We start from the raw sequence: 22,744 nt of genomic DNA, 5'->3' as shown, positions 1-22,744 counted from the left end.
GTATGGGTTAAAGGGGTTTGTTTTCGAGGGACGCCTTGAAAACAAACAAGTATTGAGTGTACTACAAATTGTTATGTTTCCTGTATGAATATTCTGATCCAAGTTTCTTAGGTTCATGGTGGAGGCGATCCAGATTGATGTGACATGAGATTGATTTCTCTCATATGTTTGTGGCATGGTGTTACTAACGAAATTGACTAATCTCTGACGGAAATTGAAATTGTGCATGTGTGCATGTGCGCCGAATATCTTGCTGTGTTTGCAGAAGTCATTGGATTTGGAAGTCGAATCTGTGAGTATTACGTAAGTAAGATATGCAATAATCCGATGTTTATTGGTGGAATAATTGAGCATAGAAGGATTTCTTGTTACCATATTTTCTATGTGCATAGAATGTTTTACCTGGTGTATGTTATGTTGTGGTTATATGGTTTATTACTGAACAGCGGTATCGTTTGATGATGCCATATATAAGAGACATAAGAATGTACTTCAGGGATAGGCTACGCAATAAATAGTCAGGGTCAGCTGAGGTCAGCTCCAGCCCTCACAGGAGGTAAAGGGACAATAAGTATTTACGACAGGTAATTATCTCCCCAGGCTTAACAGGTTAGGGTAGGGGTTTAACATGTGTTATAAGTATGCTTCTTTCAGCCACATAATAAAGAGTCGTTTTGGAAAAACATGACTTAAATTGACTCCACAACGACGACGAGAAGTGGATCTGACGCATGGCTAAGTATCGATTAAGGATGGTGTGATTGATAAATGTCGGGTATCATATTTCAGAATCATGCACCCTACAGTGTTAAGTTATTGCGGTAACAAGGTCCTAAGTTCAAAATTGTTGTGCGGAGTCGGGTTGAATGAATGAATGGTTCATTTTGGTGCTGTGTTACATGATAACTGAGAAGGTGTAGGCTGAAGCCAAAGCTTGCTTGTTATGCCTACTCTTGTACCTGTAGTTTCTGGAAATCCTAGTATAAATACGGTTGATTAATACATGTTAGGTTCCAGATCCAACTTGGACATTGCCAAGATGGACCAATAGGGAGGGGGTTTCTCTGTGACTGCTCCTGCGGAACAGAACCCATGGTTAGGAAGGCCAGGGCCCATCTCAAGGGAAATGCCTGTTAACTTATGCCCGGCTCCGTTTAGATTGGTTAATGACATATATTTTGTTTGTAAATTGTTGGGTTACTCGCACTGGTTTTCTTTTATTTTTCAGATATATGATGATGTACGCTGATGTCCCTAAATGGGGGATTGGGGGATCAAGTGCTGTTAGCACTCTGGACTCTGAATCCTGCGATCATGTGCTCGGGAGCCGTTTCTGAATGATGTTGCATCACCTGTGCCGTGACAATTTCTGGTCTTTTGGAAGGCTGTGACGTGTGCAGTTCTGTCAGATGGCCGATCTGCAAGCTCACGACATGTCTGGAGCTTGTGGATGTAATGCACGTTGGTGCTTTGAGCTCTGTGAAAGAGCTGCTTCCGGTTTGGATTGCTCTGTGCGGTGTTGACCACATGGCACCTGCAGTACACTATCGAGTGTGTAAGTGGACAGTTCTGAACGGACACTTTCTGGTGCTGAGATGTTTTTTTGGTCTGAGGGCTACAATGTTTTGCTGTATGTTTAATTTGGCTTTGCCTTGTTTTGTTTGTTGTTGTGAAACTATTGTAACACTGTGTATCGTAGGCCTTGTGTGCGGTCGCTCTAGAGGGCCATGTAGGAATTTTCCCTGTTTGTCTAATCCATTGGGTTCCAGGTTTTTTTGCCTACATCTGCGATGTACTGATAAGTGGTGTTTAGGGGTTTTTAAATGTTTAAAAGTGGGGTAATGTCATAGAAATTTAGACTGCAAACATATAATAATACCCCTTTATTGCACTCTGATGTTATCTTATCTGTGACACCCCTGTGGTGCTGGTTGGTTACTTTGTTACTGTCCCAAATTCCTTTGGGCTATGTTGGGCTATGTTGGGGGTTGTCTCTTGTGGGAGTGGAGACTATAAAGGCTGTGACCTTATGTTTACTCAGAGAGTCAGACTGGGGTTTCCGTTGCATTGAATTGGTCGTGTAAGTTCCTGACTCCTTACTCGAGTAAATCTCTAATACTTCCAAACTATGAATCCTTGTGTTGTCTCATTTTTATGTCTTCCTGAGCATGTGTCCCACAGATTGCCTTAACAAGGTCTATAGCAGACTGGGTCTCACTGTGGAGGTCTATAGCAGACTGGGTCTATAGCAGACTGGGTCTCACTGTGGAGGCCTATAGCAGACTGGGTCTCACTGTGGAGGTCTATAGCAGACTGGGACTCACTGTGGAGGCCTATAGCAGACTGGGTCTCACTGTGGAGGTCTATAGCAGACTGGGTCTCACTGTGGAGGCCTATAGCAGACTGGGTCTCACTGTGGAGGCCTATAGCAGACTGGGTCTCACTGTGGAGGTCTATAGCAGACTGGGTCTATAGCAGACTGGGTCTCACTGTGGAGGTCTATAGCAGACTGGGTCTCACTGTGGAGGTCTATAGCAGACTGGGTCTATAGCAGACTGGGTCTCACTGTGGAGGTCTATAGCAGACTGGGTCTCACTGTGGAGGCCTAGAGCAGACTGGGTCTATAGCAGACTGGGTCTATAGCAGACTGGGTCTCACTGTGGAGGTCTATAGCAGACTGGGTCTCACTGTGGAGGTCTATAGCAGACTGGGTCTATAGCAGACTGGGTCTCACTGTGGAGGTCTATAGCAGACTGGGTCTATAGCAGACTGGGTCTCACTGTGGAGGTCTATAGCAGACTGGGTCTCACTGTGGAGGTCTATAGCAGACTGGGTCTCACTGTGGAGGTCTATAGCAGACTGGGTCTATAGCAGACTGGGTCTATAGCAGACTGGGTCTCACTGTGGAGGTCTATAGCAGACTGGGTCTATAGCAGACTGGGTCTCACTGTGGAGGTCTATAGCAGACTGGGTCTATAGCAGACTGGGTCTCACTGTGGAGGTCTATAGCAGACTGGGTCTCACTGTGGAGGTCTATAGCAGACTGGGTCTCACTGTGGAGGCCTATAGCAGACTGGGTTTATAGCAGACTGGGTCTATAGCAGACTGGGTCTCACTGTGGAGGTCTATAGCAGACTGGGTCTCACTGTGGAGGTCTATAGCAGACTGGGTCTATAGCAGACTGGGTCTCACTGTGGAGGTCTATAGCAGACTGGGTCTCACTGTGGAGGCCTATAGCAGACTGGGTCTAGCGATCAGTTTCAACAAACAAACATTCAATTGTGGAATTATTATTAATTATTAATAAAACGTGGAATGTAAATCTGTCAAGGTTTTATTTGAAAAAACAAAATAAAGAAAAAACCCTGGTCAGTGATGATGTCACTGCCTTCACTAAACCAAACGTGATGTAATCAACATGTATATGGCAGAGCAGAGCTTCTCAACATGTGGTCCTGAGGTCCAGGGGGTCCTGCAGGGCTCCCTGGGGGTCCAGAGCTTCTCAACATGTGGTCCTGAGGTCCAGGGGGTCCTGCAGGGCTCCCTGGGGGTCCAGAGGGTCTCCACAAAAAACAAAAAAAACGGAAGTGAGATATCCGCTGGCTTAAGGGCCTTTCAAACGTGAAGCGAGGAACGCAGGCGTTGTTGGATCAACACAGGTCTCCTCCAGGCCTGGATCAACACAGGTCTCCTCCAGGTCTGGATCAACACAGGTCTCATCCAGGTCTGGATCAACACAGGTCTCCTCCAGGTCTGGATCAACACAGGTCTCCTCCAGGTCTGGATCAACACAGGTCTGCTCCAGGTCTGGATCAACACAGGTCTCCTCCAGGTCTGGATCAACACAGGTCTCCTCCAGGTCTGGATCAACACAGGTCTCCTCCAGGTCTGGATCAACACAGGTCTCCTCCAGGTCTGGATCAACACAGGTCTCCTCCAGGTCTGGATCAACACAGGTCTCCTCCAGGTCTGGATCAACACAGGTCTCCTCCAGGTCTGGATCAACACAGGTCTCCTCCAGGTCTGGATCAACACAGGTCTCCTCCAGGTCTGGATCAACACAGGTCTCCTCCAGGTCTGGATCAACACAGGTCTCCTCCAGGTCTGGATCAACACAGGTCTCCTCCAGGTCTGGATCAACACAGGTCTCCTCCAGGTCTGGATCAACACAGGTCTCCTCCAGGTCTGGATCAACACAGGTCTCCTCCAGGTCTGGATCAACACAGGTCTCCTCCAGGCCTGGATCAACACAGGTCTCCTCCAGGCCTGGATCAACACAGGTCTCCTCCAGGTCTGGATCAACACAGGTCTCCTCCAGGTCTGGATCAACACAGGTCTCCTCCAGGTCTGGATCAACACAGGTCTCCTCCAGGTCTGGATCAACACAGGTCTCCTCCAGGCCTGGATCAACACAGGTCTCCTCCAGGTCTGGATCAACACAGGTCTCCTCCAGGTCTGGATCAACACAGGTCTCCTCCAGGTCTGGATCAACACAGGTCTCCTCCAGGCCTGGATCAACACAGGTCTCCTCCAGGCCTGGATCAACACAGGTCTCCTCCAGGTCTGGATCAACACAGGTCTCCTCCAGGCCTGGATCAACACAGGTCTCCTCCAGGTCTGGATCAACACAGGTCTCCTCCAGGTCTGGATCAACACAGGTCTCCTCCAGGTCTGGATCAACACAGGTCTCCTCCAGGCCTGGATCAACACAGGTCTCCTCCAGGTCTGGATCAACACAGGTCTCCTCCAGGTCTGCTCTAGAGGCGCGACAATGCAAGCGTAAAAAAAAGAGTCACGGGGGGCGTGTGCACGAAACGAGCAACGCACACAACAAATTCACGGGACAGCGCTCACGTGAATACGCTTGCGTTGTCGCACCGCGACTGCTCCCCAGTGCTCTGCACAAAAACGCAGGTCTCACTGAAAATCTAACTAACTAACTAAGAACTATAGGCGCGTTTTATCGCTTCACGTTTGAAAGGCCTTCATGCGTCTACAGGGATATTAGATATTATCTACAGGGACGCTGTTTTTAGAATCCTAATATCTCAGATTGCTCTTTTTGGATCAAAACGACTCATTTCTCTAAACGATGTTACAAAATGTCTGTTTTGGGTGAATTAAATAGCATGTTACATGTTACATAGTTGTTTTTTCACTTCCTGTTTCTTCATTTCCGAGAGAAACGGCTTTCAGAATAAGAGCGTTCTCCATATAGATGAATGCGTGGCGGTTCTGCAGTACACAGTTCAGCCACCAGATGGCGGCGAATTAGTTAAACAGTATCATTCACTAACGCTCCTTTGGCGCCCCCTAGAGGGTAATGTTAACGGTCCTTTGGCTCCCCCTAGAGGGTAATGTTAACGGTCCTTTGGCGCCCCCTAGAGGGTAATGTTAACGGTCCTTTGGCGCCCCCTAGAGGGTAATGTTAACGGTCCTTTGGCGCCCCCTTCAGGCTGCTGCGTTGTTTCTTGCCCTCCGTCTGGCCCATGGCGCGGTACAGTTTCTTCTTCTGCTCTTTCATTCGGCCCATCTTTTCCTCTTCCTGTTTGTCCTTGTGCGACAGGAAGTCCTTGTGTTTGAGGCGCTGCGCCGTGCTGCTCTTCTTCTTCTTGTGGCCGTGGACCGTGGAGAGAGCGTCCAGCAGCGCTGCCACCTGGTGGAGATAATACACATTACACCTTCTATACCTAACATACACTAACCCTGTTACATTAAACACAGTGGACCGTGGAGAGAGCGTCGAGCAGCGCTGCCACCTGGTGGAGATAATACACATTACACCTTCTATACCTAACATACACTAACCCTGTTACATTAAACACAGTGGACCGTGGAGAGAGCGTCCAGCAGCGCTGCCACCTGGTGGAGAGAATACACATTACACCTTCTATACCTAACATACACTAACCCTGTTACATTAAACACAGTGGACCATGGAGAGAGCGTCGAGCAGCGCTGCCACCTGGTGGAGATAATACACATTACACCTTCTATACCTAACATACACTAACCCTGTTACATTAAACACAGTGGACCATGGAGAGAGCGTCGAGCAGAGCTGCCACCTGGTGGAGAGAATACACATTACACCTTCTATACCTAACATACACTAACCCTGTTACATTAAACACAGTGGACCGTGGAGAGAGCGTCCAGCAGCGCTGCCACCTGGTGGAGAGAATACACATTACACCTTCTATACCTAACATACACTAACCCTGTTACATTAAACACAGTGGACCATGGAGAGAGCGTCGAGCAGCGCTGCCACCTGGTGGAGATAATACACATTACACCTTCTATACCTAACATACACTAACCCTGTTACATTAAACACAGTGGACCATGGAGAGAGCGTCGAGCAGCGCTGCCACCTGGTGGAGAGAATACACATTACACCTTCTATACCTAACATACACTAACCCTGTTACATTAAACACAGTGGACCGTGGAGAGAGCGTCGAGCAGAGCTGCCACCTGGTGGAGAGAATACACATTACACCTTAATACCTAACATACACTAACCCTGGCTGTTACATTACACACAGTGGACTGTGGACCGAGGACCTGGTGGACAACACAGGAATTACACCCATTCATCTTGTTCATCACACACGCTCAGTTAAGCCATTCATCTTGTGTCATTTTAAATTTTAGCTTTGGCTATTCAAAAATTAGCAGATCTACAAGTTCACAGTGCATACCTTTACCATTTACATTATAAAGGGTAACATTAGTACCTTTCTCTCATGTGGTTCCCTGACCACATGTTACCCCAAGAGACCACTCTTGGGGTAACATTAGTACCTACAGGGTAACATTAGTACCTATAGTTATACATGAGGGTACCATTAGTACCATTAGGGTAACATTAGTACCTATAGTTATATTAAAGGGTAACATTAGTACCATTAGGGTAACATTAGTACCTATAGTTATATTAAAGGGTAACATTAGTACCATTAGGGTAACATTAGTACCATTAGGGTAACATTAGTACCTTTCTCTCATGGGGTTCCCTGACCACAGAGGGTCTCTCCAGGTCTCTAGGGTAACATTAGTACCTATAGTTATATATTATATTAAAGGGTAACATTAGTACCATTAGGGTAACATTAGTACCTATAGTTATATTAAAGGGTAACATTAGTACCATTAGGGTAACATTAGTACCTTTCTCTCATGGGGTTCCCTGACCACAGAGGGTCTCTCCAGGTCTCTTATATATTAAAGGGTAACATTAGTACCATTAGGGTAACATTAGTACCATTAGGGTAACATTAGTACCTTTCTCTCATGGGGTTCCCTGACCACAGAGGGTCTCTCCAGGTCTCTTATATATTAAAGGGTAACATTAGTACCATTAGGGTAACATTAGTACCATTAGGGTAACATTAGTACCTTTCTCTCATGGGGTTCCCTGACCACAGAGGGTCTCTCCAGGTCTCTAGGGTAACATTAGTACCTATAGTTATATATTATATTAAAGGGTAACATTAGTACCATTAGGGTAACATTAGTACCTATAGTTATATTAAAGGGTAACATTAGTACCATTAGGGTAACATTAGTACCTTTCTCTCATGGGGTTCCCTGACCACAGAGGGTCTCTCCAGGTCTCTTATATATTAAAGGGTAACATTAGTACCATTAGGGTAACATTAGTACCATTAGGGTAACATTAGTACCTTTCTCTCATGTGGTTCCCTGACCACAGAGGGTCTCTCCAGGTCCCTCGGGGTTTTCCCTTTAGCTCGGTCCAGTTTGGGTTTGCTCTTGAAGGGCAGAGCTTTCTGCAGAGCTCTGGGAACGTGGAGCGGGTTGAAGTGTCTGGGAGCACGAACCACCGTCTGGAACATAGACGTTAGCATGTTAGCATTAGCATCATTACATCATTACAGTGTCTGGGAGCTCGAACCACGGCCTGTACGCAGGGCTCGACGCTTAGCATTTTTCCAAGTAGCACGTGTGCGACTAAGTTGAAAAATCTAGTAGCACACAAATTATTTTAGGAGCACGATGAAAAGTTATCAAATAATGTGTTTTTCCTATATACAGCTGTAGTCCCCACACGTCTCAATATCTTGACAATGAAAGGAGAAATTAGGTCAAAATTCCGCTAAATATGACGTAAATTAAACATCAAAACATTAAACGCCATTGACATTGAAAGGACAATGTATGTCATATGTAAACGAGCAAATCAGCTAACCAATCACAAGCAACAGACATTCTGATTGGCCAATATGAGATGATTCATGATGATGATGTATGATGATAAGAGCGCCCCTCACTTCACACAGGTGTGATTTTTCTTTAATACAGTGATATGAGGTAGGGGGCGGGCAATATGAAGTCTTTCAGAAATGATCACAATATTGATATTCATCTGGATTTGTTTGTTTTTATATAATCTATATAATCAATTTGTTTTATGCTGATAGTCTATTAGTTTTTTATGCAAATAGATAGAGGGATAGATGGATAGATAGATGGATAATCAATTCATTTTATGTTGCTCATGTATGGATGGATGGACAGACAGACTTTCTATCCGTTTTTATCCTGCTGTTCTATCGTGTGAGATTCGGTGCAGGGCGCAGGCTACTCGATGGTACTATTAGTATTGTAACATTCTCCTTGGCTTTGACTGCTTCAGTTCAGACCATCGTATATATATCTTTGCCTTTTTTCCGTCGCTCGTTATGCAGGCTACTGACTAATATGTACCCAGCCAAGTCGGTCATTCGTATTATCATTTGCGCTGTGCACACGATTTTGTAAGCGAGGTGCTGAGCGATGGTTGTTTTGGTAGAATCCGTGCACACGTGCACTCTTTGCGTGCACGGCCGCACGCTGTTTCACCCACGTTTGGTTAAAAGTTATCGAGTGATGTTTGAACATTAAACTTTCCAAATAACTTTAGTATTCAACGTGTCGGGGTCCTAGCAACTCCTTCTGTGCTATCCTGCTGCGTTCGCTGCTGACAGGGAAGAGAAGTACTGAGCAGCAACACATGGAGGGGCGGGGCGGTGGGAGCAAAAGGGACAGATCTTCAAATGAACGCCGCATTGAGTCTCGACACGTTGTTAGCTTGTAGATCTGTTCTTTTTGGCGAACGACACCGCCGTACTATATAAATATAAATGTAGGTATAGAACCGCGACTATAGACTGTGCACTTGCTGTAGAGCCTTGTCTTTATCACGATTGAACGGTCAAATTCTGTAGTCGCACGGGTGCTACAAAGTGAATTTGACAACTCGCACGGTGATATTTTAACTCGCAAATGCGAGTACCTAGTCGCACTGTCGAGCCCTGCCTGTACGTATATTAGCATCATTACATCATTACAGTGTCTGGGAGCTCGAACCACGGCCTGTACGTATATTAGCATCATTACAGGAGAAAGATAAGTTAACTAGCCTACAGGAGAATGACGTTAGCATCACCCTAACACTATGCTAGGAGTTAAATGTACCTTACATTATAAGGAGTCAGTTTTGGGCAGGTTCCTGACCCCCAGGTCATGTTTCAGCTGTCCCAGGGTTCTGTACCTTGTATAAGGAGTCAGTTTTGGGCAGGTTCCTGACCCCCAGGTCATTATAAATACCTTGTAAAAGGAGTCAGTTTTGGGCAGGTTCCTGACCCCCAGGTCATTATAAATACCTTGTATAAGGAGTCAGTTTTGGGCAGGTTCCTGACCCCAGGTCATTATAAATACCTTGTATAAGGAGTCAGTTTTGGGCAGGTTCCTGACCCCCAGGTCATTATAAATACCTTGTATAAGGAGTCAGTTTTGGGCAGGTTCCTGACCCCCAGGTCATTATAAATACCTTGTATAAGGAGTCAGTTTTGGGCAGGTTCCTGACCTCCAGGTCATTATAAATACCTTGTATAAGGAGTCAGTTTTGGGCAGGTTCCTGACCCCCAGGTCATTATAAATACCTTGTATAAGGAGTCAGTTTTGGGCAGGTTCCTGACCCCCAGGTCATTATAAATACCTTGTATAAGGAGTCAGTTTTGGGCAGGTTCCTGACCCCAGGTCATTATAAATACCTTGTATAAGGAGTCAGTTTTGGGCAGGTTCCTGACCCCCAGGTCATTATAAATACCTTGTATAAGGAGTCCGTTTTGGGCAGGTTCCTGACCCCCAGGTCATTATAAATACCTTGTATAAGGAGTCCGTTTTGGGCAGGTTCCTGACCCCCAGGTCATTATAAATACCTTGTATAAGGAGTCCGTTTTGGGCAGGTTCCTGACCCCCAGGTCATTATAAATACCTTGTATAAGGAGTCCGTTTTGGGCAGGTTCCTGACCCCCAGGTCATTATAAATACCTTGTATAAGGAGTCCGTTTTGGGCAGGTTCCTGACCCCCAGGTCATTATAAATACCTTGTATAAGGAGTCAGTTTTGGGCAGGTTCCTGACCCCCAGGTCATTATAAATACCTTGTATAAGGAGTCAGTTTTGGGCAGGTTCCTGACCCCCAGGTCATTATAAATACCTTGTATAAGGAGTCAGTTTTGGGCAGGTTCCTGACCCCCAGGTCATTATAAATACCTTGTATAAGGAGTCAGTTTTGGGCAGGTTCCTGACCCCCAGGTCATTATAAATACCTTGTATAAGGAGTCAGTTTTGGGCAGGTTCCTGACCCCCAGGTCATTATAAATACCTTGTATAAGGAGTCAGTTTTGGGCAGGTTCCTGACCCCCAGGTCATTATAAATACCTTGTATAAGGAGTCAGTTTTGGGCAGGTTCCTGACCCCCAGGTCATTATAAATACCTTGTATAAGGAGTCAGTTTTGGGCAGGTTCCTGACCCCCAGGTCATTATAAATACCTTGTATAAGGAGTCAGTTTTGGGCAGGTTCCTGACCCCCAGGTCATTATAAATACCTTGTATAAGGAGTCAGTTTTGGGCAGGTTCCTGACCCCCAGGTCATTATAAATACCTTGTATAAGGAGTCAGTTTTGGGCAGGTTCCTGACCCCCAGGTCATTATAAATACCTTGTATAAGGAGTCAGTTTTGGGCAGGTTCCTGACCCCCAGGTCATTATAAATACCTTGTATAAGGAGTCAGTTTTGGGCAGGTTCCTGACCCCCAGGTCATTATAAATACCTTGTATAAGGAGTCAGTTTTGGGCAGGTTCCTGACCCCCAGGTCATTATAAATACCTTGTATAAGGAGTCAGTTTTGGGCAGGTTCCTGACCCCCAGGTCATGTTTCAGCTGTCCCAGGGTTCTCATTCCAGTCCAGGTGTCTTTGTGTCCAACAGGAAGTAGCAGTGTTGTCACAGGGTTGTAGAGCTGAGGCACCGACACAGGAAACCACGAGCGCAAGAACACGATGTCTGGAAAAAAATAATAATAATAGCGATTTGACACGATGTTTGGACTTCTAATTTAATATAATTATATTCCCTAAGCTTACTAGTGCTGCCAACGAATATTCCATAACCGAAAGAATATTCAGAAATAAAAAAATAAAGAATAACCGAATGTAATGGGGGGAGGGTTAACACAGACTTCACAGAGACCACAGTGACACGGAAGCCTTGGAGTCGCTAGGCTGTTTTGACTTGCTCTTGCTCGGTATTAGAAACTTTGGTTAACAGACACCCTACAGAAACACACAGACAGACAGACAGACAGACAGACAGCCAGCTGTCTCACCACTCATCAGCAGTCTGTCTTCAAACGTGGCTCTGAAGGCTCCTGGGGGCGTGGACAATGCCTTCTTGATTTGACCTCTGACCCCAGATACGGTTCTGACCGACGCCTCCTCGAACTTAGCGACTTCCAGGAGGGTGTTGAACATGCCCTGTGCACGCGCGCGCACACACACACACACACACACACACACACACACACACACACACACACACACACACACACACACACACACACACACACACACACACACACACACACACACACACACACACACACACACACACACACACACACACACTTATTATTATTATTTTCCTAAGACGTGTACAGACGTCTTGGACACACCATGGGATAATTCGCAGGACGTCTTGAGACGTCTTGGGCACAAATTAGGTTAACAAAGCAGGTGTTCTGTAGCGGTTAGGGTTTAGGGTACTGGGTAGAAGGTAGGGGTTTAGGTACCTTAACAAAGCAGGTGTTCTGTAGCGATTAGGGTACTGGGTAGAGGGTAGGGTTTAGAGTTAAGGGTAGAGGGGTTAGGGTAGAGGGTAGAGGGTGTAGGGTAGGGTAGAAGGTAGGGTTTAGGGTAGATCGTAGGGTTTAGGGTAGAGAGTTTAGGTACCTTAACGAAGCAGGTGTTTTTGAAGATCTTGTAAGGATATCCAACCAGCTTCAGCTTCTTCACCACCGTCACTGATTTATCCAAGTCCAAAACCACCCCGGTGGCCGCGATGCGGAAACTAGACTGATTCACAACACATGATACAGGGTTAGGATCAGTCCAAAACCACCCTGGTGGCAACTACACTAAAACACATGATACAGGGTTAGGATCAGTCCAAAACCACCCTGGTGGCAACTACACTAAAACACATGATACAGGGTTAGGATCAGTCCAAAACCACCCTGGTGGAAACTACACTAAAACACATGATACAGGGTTAGGATCAGTCCAAAACCACCCTGGTGGCAACTACACTAAAACACATGATACAGGGTTAGGATCAGTCTAAAACCACCCTGGTGGCAACTACACTAAAACACATGATACAGGGTTAGGATCAGTCTAAAACCACCCTGGTGGCAACTACACTAAAACACATGATACAGGGTTAGGATCAGTCCAAAACCACCCTGGTGGCAACTACACTAAAACACATGATACAGGGTTAGGATCAGTCCAAAACCACCCTGGTGGCAACTACACTAAAACACATGATACAGGGTTAGGATCAGTCCAAAACCACCCTGGTGGCAACTACACTAAAACACATGATACAGGGTTAGGATCAGTCCAAAACCACCCTGGTGGCAACTACACTAAAACACATGATACAGGGTTAGGATCAGTCCAAAACCACCCTGGTGGCAACTACACTAAAACACATGATACAGGGTTAGGATCAGTCCAAAACCACCCTGGTGGAAACTACACTAAAACACATGATACAGGGTTAGGATCAGTCCAAAACCACCCTGGTGGCAACTACACTAAAACACATGATACAGGGTTAGGATCAGTCCAAAACCACCCTGGTGGCAACTACACTAAAACACATGATACAGGGTTAGGATCAGTCCAAAACCACCCTGGTGGCAACTACACTAAAACACATGATACAGGGTTAGGATCAGTCCAAAACCACCCTGGTGGCAACTACACTAAAACACATGATACAGGGTTAGGATCAGTCCAAAACCACCCTGGTGGCAACTACACTAAAACACATGATACAGGGTTAGGATCAGTCTAAAACCACCCTGGTGGCAACTACACTAAAACACATGATACAGGGTTAGGATCAGTCCAAAACCACCCTGGTGGCAACTACACTAAAACACATGATACAGGGTTAGGATCAGTCCAAAACCACCCTGGTGGCAACTACACTAAAACACATGATACAGGGTTAGGATCAGTCCAAAACCACCCTGGTGGCAACTACACTAAAACACATGATACAGGGTTAGGATCAGTCCAAAACCACCCTGGTGGCAACTACACTAAAACACATGATACAGGGTTAGGATCAGTCCAAAACCACCCTGGTGGCAACTACACTAAAACACATGATACAGGGTTAGGATCAGTCCAAAACCACCCTGGTGGAAACTACACTAAAACACATGATACAGGGTTAGGATCAGTCCAGACGGGTCAGAGGCGGAGAACACATCTAGCATACAGCTGATCCACCAATCAGCAGCTAGAAGACTGATCCACCAATCAGCAGCTAGGTTACTGATCCACCAATCAGCAGCTAGGAGACTGATCCACCAATCAGCAGCTAGGTTATCCTTTCCTACGGACCAGTACTTTCCAGACAATATTTACTTAGTACAACAAATTAGCATAAATTAGAATAATAAAACGTTTAATAATTAATTAAATTTACTTTAGCTCCTCCCACTGATTGGACAGCCAGGAATCCAGTTCCCTGAGGTGTGATTGGTCCTGTAGAGATCACATGACCACATATACATTAGACACACGTACACGCTCCACAGTGCATGTGCTGCACGTACACGCTCCACAGTGCATGTGCTGGGGGGTGTATTATAAAGGTGTAAATGTTACCCCAGATAGACGCTCCACAGTGCATGTGCTGGGGTGTTATTTTAAGGTGTAAATGTTACCCCAGATAGACGCTCCACAGTGCATGTGCTGGGGGGTGTATTATAATTAAAGGTGTAAATGTTACCCCAGATAGAGGCTCCACAGTGCATGTGTTGGGGGGTGTATTATAATTAAAGGTGTAAATGTTACCCCAGATAGACGCTCCACAGTGCATGTGTTGGGGTGTTATTTTAAGGTGTAAATGTTACCCCAGATAGAGGCTCCACAGTGCATGTGCTGGGGGGTGTATTATAATTAAAGGTGTAAATGTTACCCCAGATAGACGCTCCACAGTGCATGTGCTGGGGGGTGTATTATAATTAAAGGTGTAAATGTTACCCCAGATAGACGCTCCACAGTGCATGTGCTGGGGGGTGTATTCTAATTAAAGGTGTAAATGTTACCCCAGATAGAGGCTCTACAGTGCATGTGCTGGGGTGTTATTTTAAGGTGTAAATGTTACCCCAGATAGACGCTCCACAGTGCATGTGCTGGGGGGTGTATTATAATTAAAGGTGTAAATGTTACCCCAGATAGACGCTTCACAGTGCATGTGCTGGGGGGTGTATTATAATTAAAGGTGTAAATGTTACCCCAGATAGACGCTCCACAGTGCATGTGCTGGGGTGTTATTTTAAGGTGTAAATGTTACCCCAGATAGACGCCCCACAGTGCATGTGCTGGGGGGTGTATTATAATTAAAGGTGTAAATGTTACCCCAGATAGACGCTCCACAGTGCATGTGTTGGGGGGTGTTATTTTAAGGTGTAAATGTTACCCCAGATAGACACTCCACAGTGCATGTGCTGGGGGGTGTATTATAATTAAAGGTGTAAATGTTACCCCAGATAGACGCTCCACAGTGCATGTGCTGGGGGGTGTATTATAATTAAAGGTGTAAATGTTACCCCAGATAGACGCTCCACAGTGCATGTGCTGGGGGGTGTATTTGAGCAGGCGGTGTCTCCCGTTGTGGTCCTGAATGTGGAAAAGGGGGAGGGTCTGGAAGCGTCTCCACCCTAAAGAAACCACCAGAGGGTCTCGGGTCTTCAGGATGCGACCGTGCCAACGGTGCTTCTTTAACCGCATCTGTCGGGAGAAAAACAGCTCTTTATTTCACACACTTTCACATTACCTGTAGATACCCCCCAGGGTTCATTAGGGTACTAACATTACCTGTAGATACCCCCCAGGGTTCATTAGGGTACTAATATTACCTGTAGATACCCCCCAGGGTTCATTAGGGTACTAACATTACCTGTAGATACCCCCCAGGGTTCATTAGGGTACTAACATTACCTGTAGATACCCCCCAGGGTTCATTAGGGTACTAATATTACCTGTAGATACCCCCCAGGGTTCATTAGGGTACTAACATTACCTGTAGATACCTGTATACCCCCTAACCCTAACCTGTAGATACCCCCCAGGGTTCATCAGGGTACTAACATTACCTGTAGATACCTGTAGATACCCCCCAGGGTTAATTAGGGTACTAACATTACCTGTAGATACCCCCCAGGGTTAATTAGGGTACTAACATTACCTGTAGATACCCCCTAACCCTAACCTGTAGATACCCCCCAGGGTTCATTAGGGTACTAATATTACCTGTAGATACCCCCAGGGTTCATTAGGGTAGTAATATTACCTGTAGATACCTCAGGGTCCCCTCAGAGGACCCCAACCCTCCAGGGTAGTAATATTACCTGTAGATACCCCCCAGGGTCCCCTCAGAGGACCCCAACCCACCCAGGGTAGTAATATTACCTGTAGATACCCCCCAGGGTTAATTAGGGTAGTAATATTACCTGTAGATACCTCAGGGTCCCCTCAGAGGACCCCAACCCTCCAGGGTAGTAATATTACCTGTAGATACCCCCCAGGGTCCCCTCAGAGGACCCCAACCCACCCAGGGTAGTAATATTACCTGTAGATACCCCCCAGGGTTCATTAGGGTAGTAATATTACCTGTAGATACCTCAGGGTCCCCTCAGAGGACCCCAACCCTCCAGGGTAGTAATATTACCTGTAGATACCCCCCAGGGTCCCCTCAGAGGACCCCAACCCTCCCCGACCCCACTCACTCACATAGGTGCACGGGTGACGTCACCACAGTCACTTGTATGCATGCACACACAGACAGTCACACAGCAGAACCACATTAATGAAATGAAGACTAATGAGAACCGGGTCTGAAACGTACCCGGTTCCGAATACCAACTCAAGTCTATGGTTGGGTTAGGGGTAGGTATAGGGGTATATATTACCTGTAGGTACCCCACGGTGCCCTCATTAGGGGACAACCCTCCCAGGATAACGGTAATGAGTTAGGGGTAGTTAGGGGTAGGATAGGGTAGGGTTAGGGGTAGGTATAGGGGTATATATTACCTGTAGGTACCCCACGGTGCCCTTATTAGGGGACAAGCCTCCCAGGATAACGGTAATGAGTTAGGGGTAGTTAGGGGTAGGATAGGGTAGGTATAGGGGTAGTTAGGGGTAGGTATAGGGGTAGGTTACCTGTAGATACCCCACGGTGCCCTCATTAAGGGACAACCCTCCCAGGATAACGGTAATGAGTTAGGGGTAGTTAGGGGTAGGTATAGGGGTATATATTACCTGTAGATACCCCACGGTGCCCTCATTAGGGGACAACCCTCCCAGGATAACGGTAATGAGTTAGGGGTAGTTAGGGGTAGGATAGGGTAGGTATAGGGGTTAGAGATCAGCGGATGAGCTTTTTTGTCACCCGAATCCGAGTGTGCATATTTATAATCCGCCCGTTATCTGACCGCATTAATTAATTAATCCAATTTATATATCCGCAACCACCCGAAATCCGCTGCAGGGATAGCCAATCTACAAGCTCACAACGCGTCACTGGCTCGCTGCGACGCGTTGTGAGCTTGTAGATCGGCTATTTATAAGTTGTGTCACTCACCACTGCCGACAGTTCACCAAAGTTACGGTTGTATATTCCCATTTCCATGGCAACAAGGCTGCCGTCCGTTCAGTCAGTCACGTTCGCACATCGCAACGAACGTCTTTCCATGTGGCATATATCCAGCCCTCCCATGCAGTCCCATGGCACCGAGTCCCACGCCAAACTTATATTCTTCCCTTCTGTTTCAGTTAGTTGTAAGTTTCTTTCATACTCTAAGCTGCCTGTTAGCCTAGCAGCTAGCAGACCACTCGTTGTTGTGGTCCTTCTTAGCCAATATAGGCGTCTAATTTGTGCCTGATGGAAAATATTAAAATACTACTAACGCACGCATGCTGATATTTTGTGCCTTTTAAAAACTATATTATAAGACTATAGATAGATATCATTCATTTATTTCCGTTTTAAAAGTTATAAAGCCTATAGATAGATGCCATTCATTTCATTCAGGTATAGGGGTAGGTATAGGGGTATATATTACCTGTAGATACCCCACGGTGCCCTCATTAGGGGACAACCCTCCCAGGATAACGGTAATGAGTTAGGGGTAGGTATAGGGGTATATATTACCTGTAGATACCCCACAGTGCCCTCATTAGGGGACAACCCTCCCAGGATAACGGTAATGAGTTAGGGGTAGGTATAGGGGTAGGTATAGGGGTATATATTACCTGTAGATACCCCACGGTGCCCTCATTAGGGGACAACCCTCCCAGGATAACGGGGTAATGAGGGTCAAAGTTGGTGATGAACTCACAGGGCAGAGCAGGGATCTCTACACGCACGTACATGCCTGGAAGTAATATAAATATATATTACATATTACATTACATTACATTATATTACACACAGAGCAGGGATCTCTACACGCACGTACATACATGGCTGGAAGTAATACAAATATTACATAATTAAATATGGTATTACATATTACATTATCAAATTAAATAAATAATACTTGCCTGGACGAAAGCCCTCATACTGAACTCTGATGTCATCATCCAGCGCCTCGAACTCTGCTCTGTTTAACTACAACACACACGGCATGATGTCATCACCCAGCGCCTCCAACTGTTTAAAACTACAACATGATGTCATCACCCAGCGCCTCCAACTGTTTAAAACTACAACATGATGTCATCACCCAGCACCTCCAACTGTTTAAAACTACAACATGATGTCATCACCCAGCGCCTCCAACTGTTTAAAACTACAACATGATGTCATCACCCAGCGCCTCCAACTGTTTAAAACTACAACATGATGTCATCACCCAGCGCCTCCAACTGTTTAAAACTACAACATGATGTCATCACCCAGCACCTCCAACTGTTTAAAACTACAACATGATGTCATCACCCAGCGCCTCCAACTGTTTAAAACTACAACATGATGTCATCACCTAGCGCTTCCTGCTGTTTAAAACTACAACATGATGTCATCTCCATAGATATAAAAAAAATAATAGATGCAGTTTGTTGTAGCGACCTCATTGGCCGCTGCAGTTTGTTGTAGCGATGTGTGGTGAAGGAGGGGCGGAAGAATTTACACTGGGAGAGGAAGTACGCCGGAAGAGTGGACGGCACGTTACGTCACACTGTCACTCACGTGATTACTGGCCAATCACAGCGCATCTTTTCCGGGACTTATCAGACCCGAACATGCGCTCTGTGACGCATCACGCTCATGCTTCCACGGGGGGCGGGGCTTCGCAAGGAATCTGGGGGAAGTGTTGCCCTCCCTTGAGCACAGACGCTCCAGAGCCCTCCCTTGAGCACAGACGCTCCAGAGCCCTCCCTTGAGCACAGACGCTCCAGAGCCCTCCCTTGAGCACAGACGCTCCAGAGCCCTCCCTTGAGCACAGACGCTCCAGAGCCCTCCCTTGAGCACAGACGCTCCAGAGCCCTCCCTTGAGCACAGACGCTCCAGAGCCCTCCCTTGAGCACAGACGCTCCAGAGCTGGAAGGGACGTCTACATTTATATGTCTATGGTTAGTATGTCTATGTAAGCTCCTCCAACTGTTTAGAACTATAGGTTATAGTATGTTAGAAGGTTACCTCAGCCTGTTTGTGCTGGAGTTGTATATATTGTATATATTGCTGTATATATTAATATAGTAACCATGGTTATATTAGTTACCTCAGCCTGTTTGTGCTGGAGTTGTATATATTGTATATATTGCTGTATATATTAATATAGTAACCATGGTTATATTAGTTACCTCAGCCTGTTTGTGCTGGAGTTGTATATATTGTATATATTGCTGTATATATTAATATAGTAACCATGGTTATATTAGTTACCTCAGCCTGGCTGTGCCTCCTTCAGGTCATCAAAGTAAGTGGCGTCAGGGTCATGGTTACTATATATTAATATAGTAACCATGGTTATATTAGTTACCTCAGCCTGGCTGTGCCTCCTTCAGGTCATCAAAGTAAGTGGCATCAGGGTCATGGTTACTATATATTAATATAGTAACCATGGTTATATTAGTAACTAGTCTAGTACTCTAATCTACTCTAATCTAGTACTAGTTATATTAGTTACCTCAGCCTGTTTGTGCATCTCCTCCTTCAGGTCATCAAAGTACGTGGCGTCAGGGTCGTCGTATTCTGAGTTGAATCTCTCCTTCATCCTCCTCTTCTTCTCCATACGTTTATTCTTCATCACTTCATCATCGTCCAGTTTCACCTTCGGCATCTCTTCCTCACCTTCACCCTCTGCATCTTCCTCCTGAAACATGTTAAATGGTGCATTTATATAGCGCCTTTATCTTCCTCCTGAAACATTGTAAATGGTGCATTTATATAGCGCCTTTATCTTCCTCCTGAAACATGGTAAATGGTGCATTTATATAGCGCCTTTATCCAAGGCGCTTTACATAGATTGTGCATTACTTCACACACTGATTGCGGTGGAAGCCATGCAAGGTACCAACCAGCACATCGATGGTGGAGGAAGCCATGCAAGGCACCAACCAGCCATGCAAGGTACCAACCAGCCATGCAAGGTACCAACCAGCCATGCAAGGTACCAACCAGCACATCGATGGTGGAGGAAGCCATGCAAGGCACCAACCAGCCATGCAAGGTACCAACCAGCCATGCAAGGTACCAACCAGCACATCGATGGTGGAGGAAGCCATGCAAGGCACCAACCAGCCATGCAAGGTACCAACCAGCCATGCAAGGTACCAACCAGCACATCGATGGTGGAGGAAGCCATGCAAGGCACCAACCAGCCATGCAAGGCACCAACCAGCCATGCAAGGTACCAACCAGCCATGCAAGGTACCAACCAGCACATCGATGGTGGAGGAAGCCATGCAAGGCACCAACCAGCCATGCAAGGTACCAACCAGCCATGCAAGGTACCAACCAGCACATCGATGGTGGAGGAAGCCATGCAAGGCACCAACCAGCCATGCAAGGCACCAACCAGCCATGCAAGGTACCAACCAGCCATGCAAGGTACCAACCAGCACATCGATGGTGGAGGAAGCCATGCAAGGGTTAGGGTTAGGGAAGCCATGCAAGGTACCAACCAGCACATCGATGGTGGAGGAAGCCATGCAAGGGTTAGGGTTAGGGAAGCCATGCAAGGTACCAACCAGCACATCGGGAGCAATTTGGGGTTCAGTGTCTTGCCCAAGGACACTTCGACATGTAGACGGGAGGAGCCGGGATTCGAACCGCCGACCCACGGATCATTGGACGACCTGCTCTACCTCCTGAGCCACAGTCGCCCACATGGACATATGTGACAACAGCTGAGAGACAGTACTGTACCCCCCCCCTCTCCCTCCATCCAACTGTGTGTGTGTGTGTGTGTGTGTGTGTGTGTGTGTGTGTGTGTGTGTGTGTGTGTGTGTGTGTGTGTGTGTTACCTTGTGTTGATCAGCTTCATGATGAACCTCTCCTGTTTCCAAGTCCTCAAAGTCTCCATAGAGCTCCTCTGCGCACACACACACACACACACACACACACACACACACACACACACACACACACACACACACACACACACACACACACACACACACACACACACACACACACACACACACACACACACACACACACACACTCTTTAGGTACAATGATGATAATATGAGAACTAGGGCTGGGACCATAGAGTAATAAAAGGATAGAGCCCCATGCTCCATATATGGTCATGCCACACCCTGTAGTTGGCCTACTAGGGCCTGTGTGTATTCCTGTAGGCCTAGGTCTGTGCTTCCCACAGGTCCTGTAGTTGGCCTACTAGGGCCTGTGTGTATTCCTGTAGGCCTAGGTCTGTGCTTCCCACAGGCCCTGTAGTTGGCCTACTAGGGCCTGTGTGTATTCCTGTAGGCCTAGGTCTGTGCTTCCCACAGGCCCTGTAGTTGGCCTACTAGGGCCTGTGTGTATTCCTGTAGGCCTAGGTCTGTGCTTCCCACAGGTCCTGTAGTTGGCCTACTAGGGCCTGTGTGTATTCCTGTAGGCCTAGGTCTGTGCTTCCCACAGGCCCTGTAGTTGGCCTACTAGGGCCTGTGTGTATTCCTGTAGGCCTAGGTCTGTGCTTCCCACAGGTCCTGTAGTTGGCCTACTAGGGCCTGTGTGTATTCCTGTAGGCCTAGGTCTGTGCTTCCCACAGGCCCTGTAGTTGGCCTACTAGGGCCTGTGTGTATTCCTGTAGGCCTAGGTCTGTGCTTCCCACAGGCCCTGTAGTTGGCCTACTAGGGCCTGTGTGTATTCCTGTAGGCCTAGGTCTGTGCTTCCCACAGGTCCTGAGGTAAATGGTAAATGGTAAATGGTGCATTTATATAGCGCCTTTATCCAAGGCGCTTTACATAGATTGTGCATTACATTCACCCATTCACACACACATTCATACACCGATTGCAGCGGAAGCCATGCAAGGTACCAACCAGCACATCGGGAGCAATTTGGGGTTCAGTGTCTTGCCCAAGGACACTTCGACATGTAGCCAGGAGGAGCCGGGATTCGAACCGCCGACCCATGGATCATGGATCATTGGACGACCTGCTCTACCTCTTGAGCCACAGTCGCCCCTGTGGCTCAAGAGTAGCCATTGGAGTAGCCAATCAGGTGCATTGGGAGCACCTGGCCAGTAGGGCTGTGAATCTTTGGGTGTCCCACGATTCGATTCGATTCCGATTCTTGGGGTCACGATTCGAACTCTATTCTCAATCCAAAAACGATTTAAAAGAAATTCTAAAGCATTTTATTTTCCAGATTCAAAACGATTGACTATTCAAAATGATTCTCGATTCAATACTACAATACAATACAGCTGTGCTGATCGGAAGTGACTAGTACTAACTACAGTAACTTGAAAATGACTGAAGACATGATGTTTACTGTGATTAGAGTCAGTAAATGACTGAATACATGATGTTTACTGTGATTAGGGTCAGTAAATGACTGAAGACATGACGTTTACTGTGATTAGAGTCAGTAAATGACTGAAGACATAATGTTTACTGTGATTAGAGTCAGTAAAT

The 22,744-nt window shown here is 46.4% G+C and overlaps 1 protein-coding gene across 1 annotated transcript in view; it reads right to left on the bottom strand.

Moving 5' to 3' along the window:
- Positions 1-4,542: 4,542 nt before the first annotated feature.
- Positions 4,543-22,744, bottom strand: part of bms1 (BMS1 ribosome biogenesis factor) — a 44,280-nt gene continuing 26,078 nt past the window's right edge. The window contains exons 14-24 of the mRNA XM_079531847.1: positions 21,125-21,192; positions 19,786-19,971; positions 18,200-18,266; positions 17,909-18,030; positions 15,205-15,385; positions 14,076-14,134; positions 12,302-12,424; positions 11,680-11,827; positions 11,182-11,357; positions 7,692-7,853; positions 4,543-5,656 (exon numbers count right to left, since the gene is read on the bottom strand). Coding sequence (XP_079387973.1) covers positions 5,429-5,656; positions 7,692-7,853; positions 11,182-11,357; positions 11,680-11,827; positions 12,302-12,424; positions 14,076-14,134; positions 15,205-15,385; positions 17,909-18,030; positions 18,200-18,266; positions 19,786-19,971; positions 21,125-21,192 — 1,520 coding nt within the window. The 3' untranslated portion in view covers positions 4,543-5,428. The remainder of the gene's footprint in view (positions 5,657-7,691; positions 7,854-11,181; positions 11,358-11,679; positions 11,828-12,301; positions 12,425-14,075; positions 14,135-15,204; positions 15,386-17,908; positions 18,031-18,199; positions 18,267-19,785; positions 19,972-21,124; positions 21,193-22,744) is intronic.

This window comes from Electrona antarctica (assembly GCF_951216825.1).
Source record: "Electrona antarctica genome assembly, contig: scaffold_54, whole genome shotgun sequence".
Taxonomy (NCBI): Eukaryota; Metazoa; Chordata; class Actinopteri; order Myctophiformes; family Myctophidae; genus Electrona; species Electrona antarctica.
Note: the sequence above shows the minus strand (reverse complement) of the source record. Positions and strands in the feature narration are given on the sequence as shown.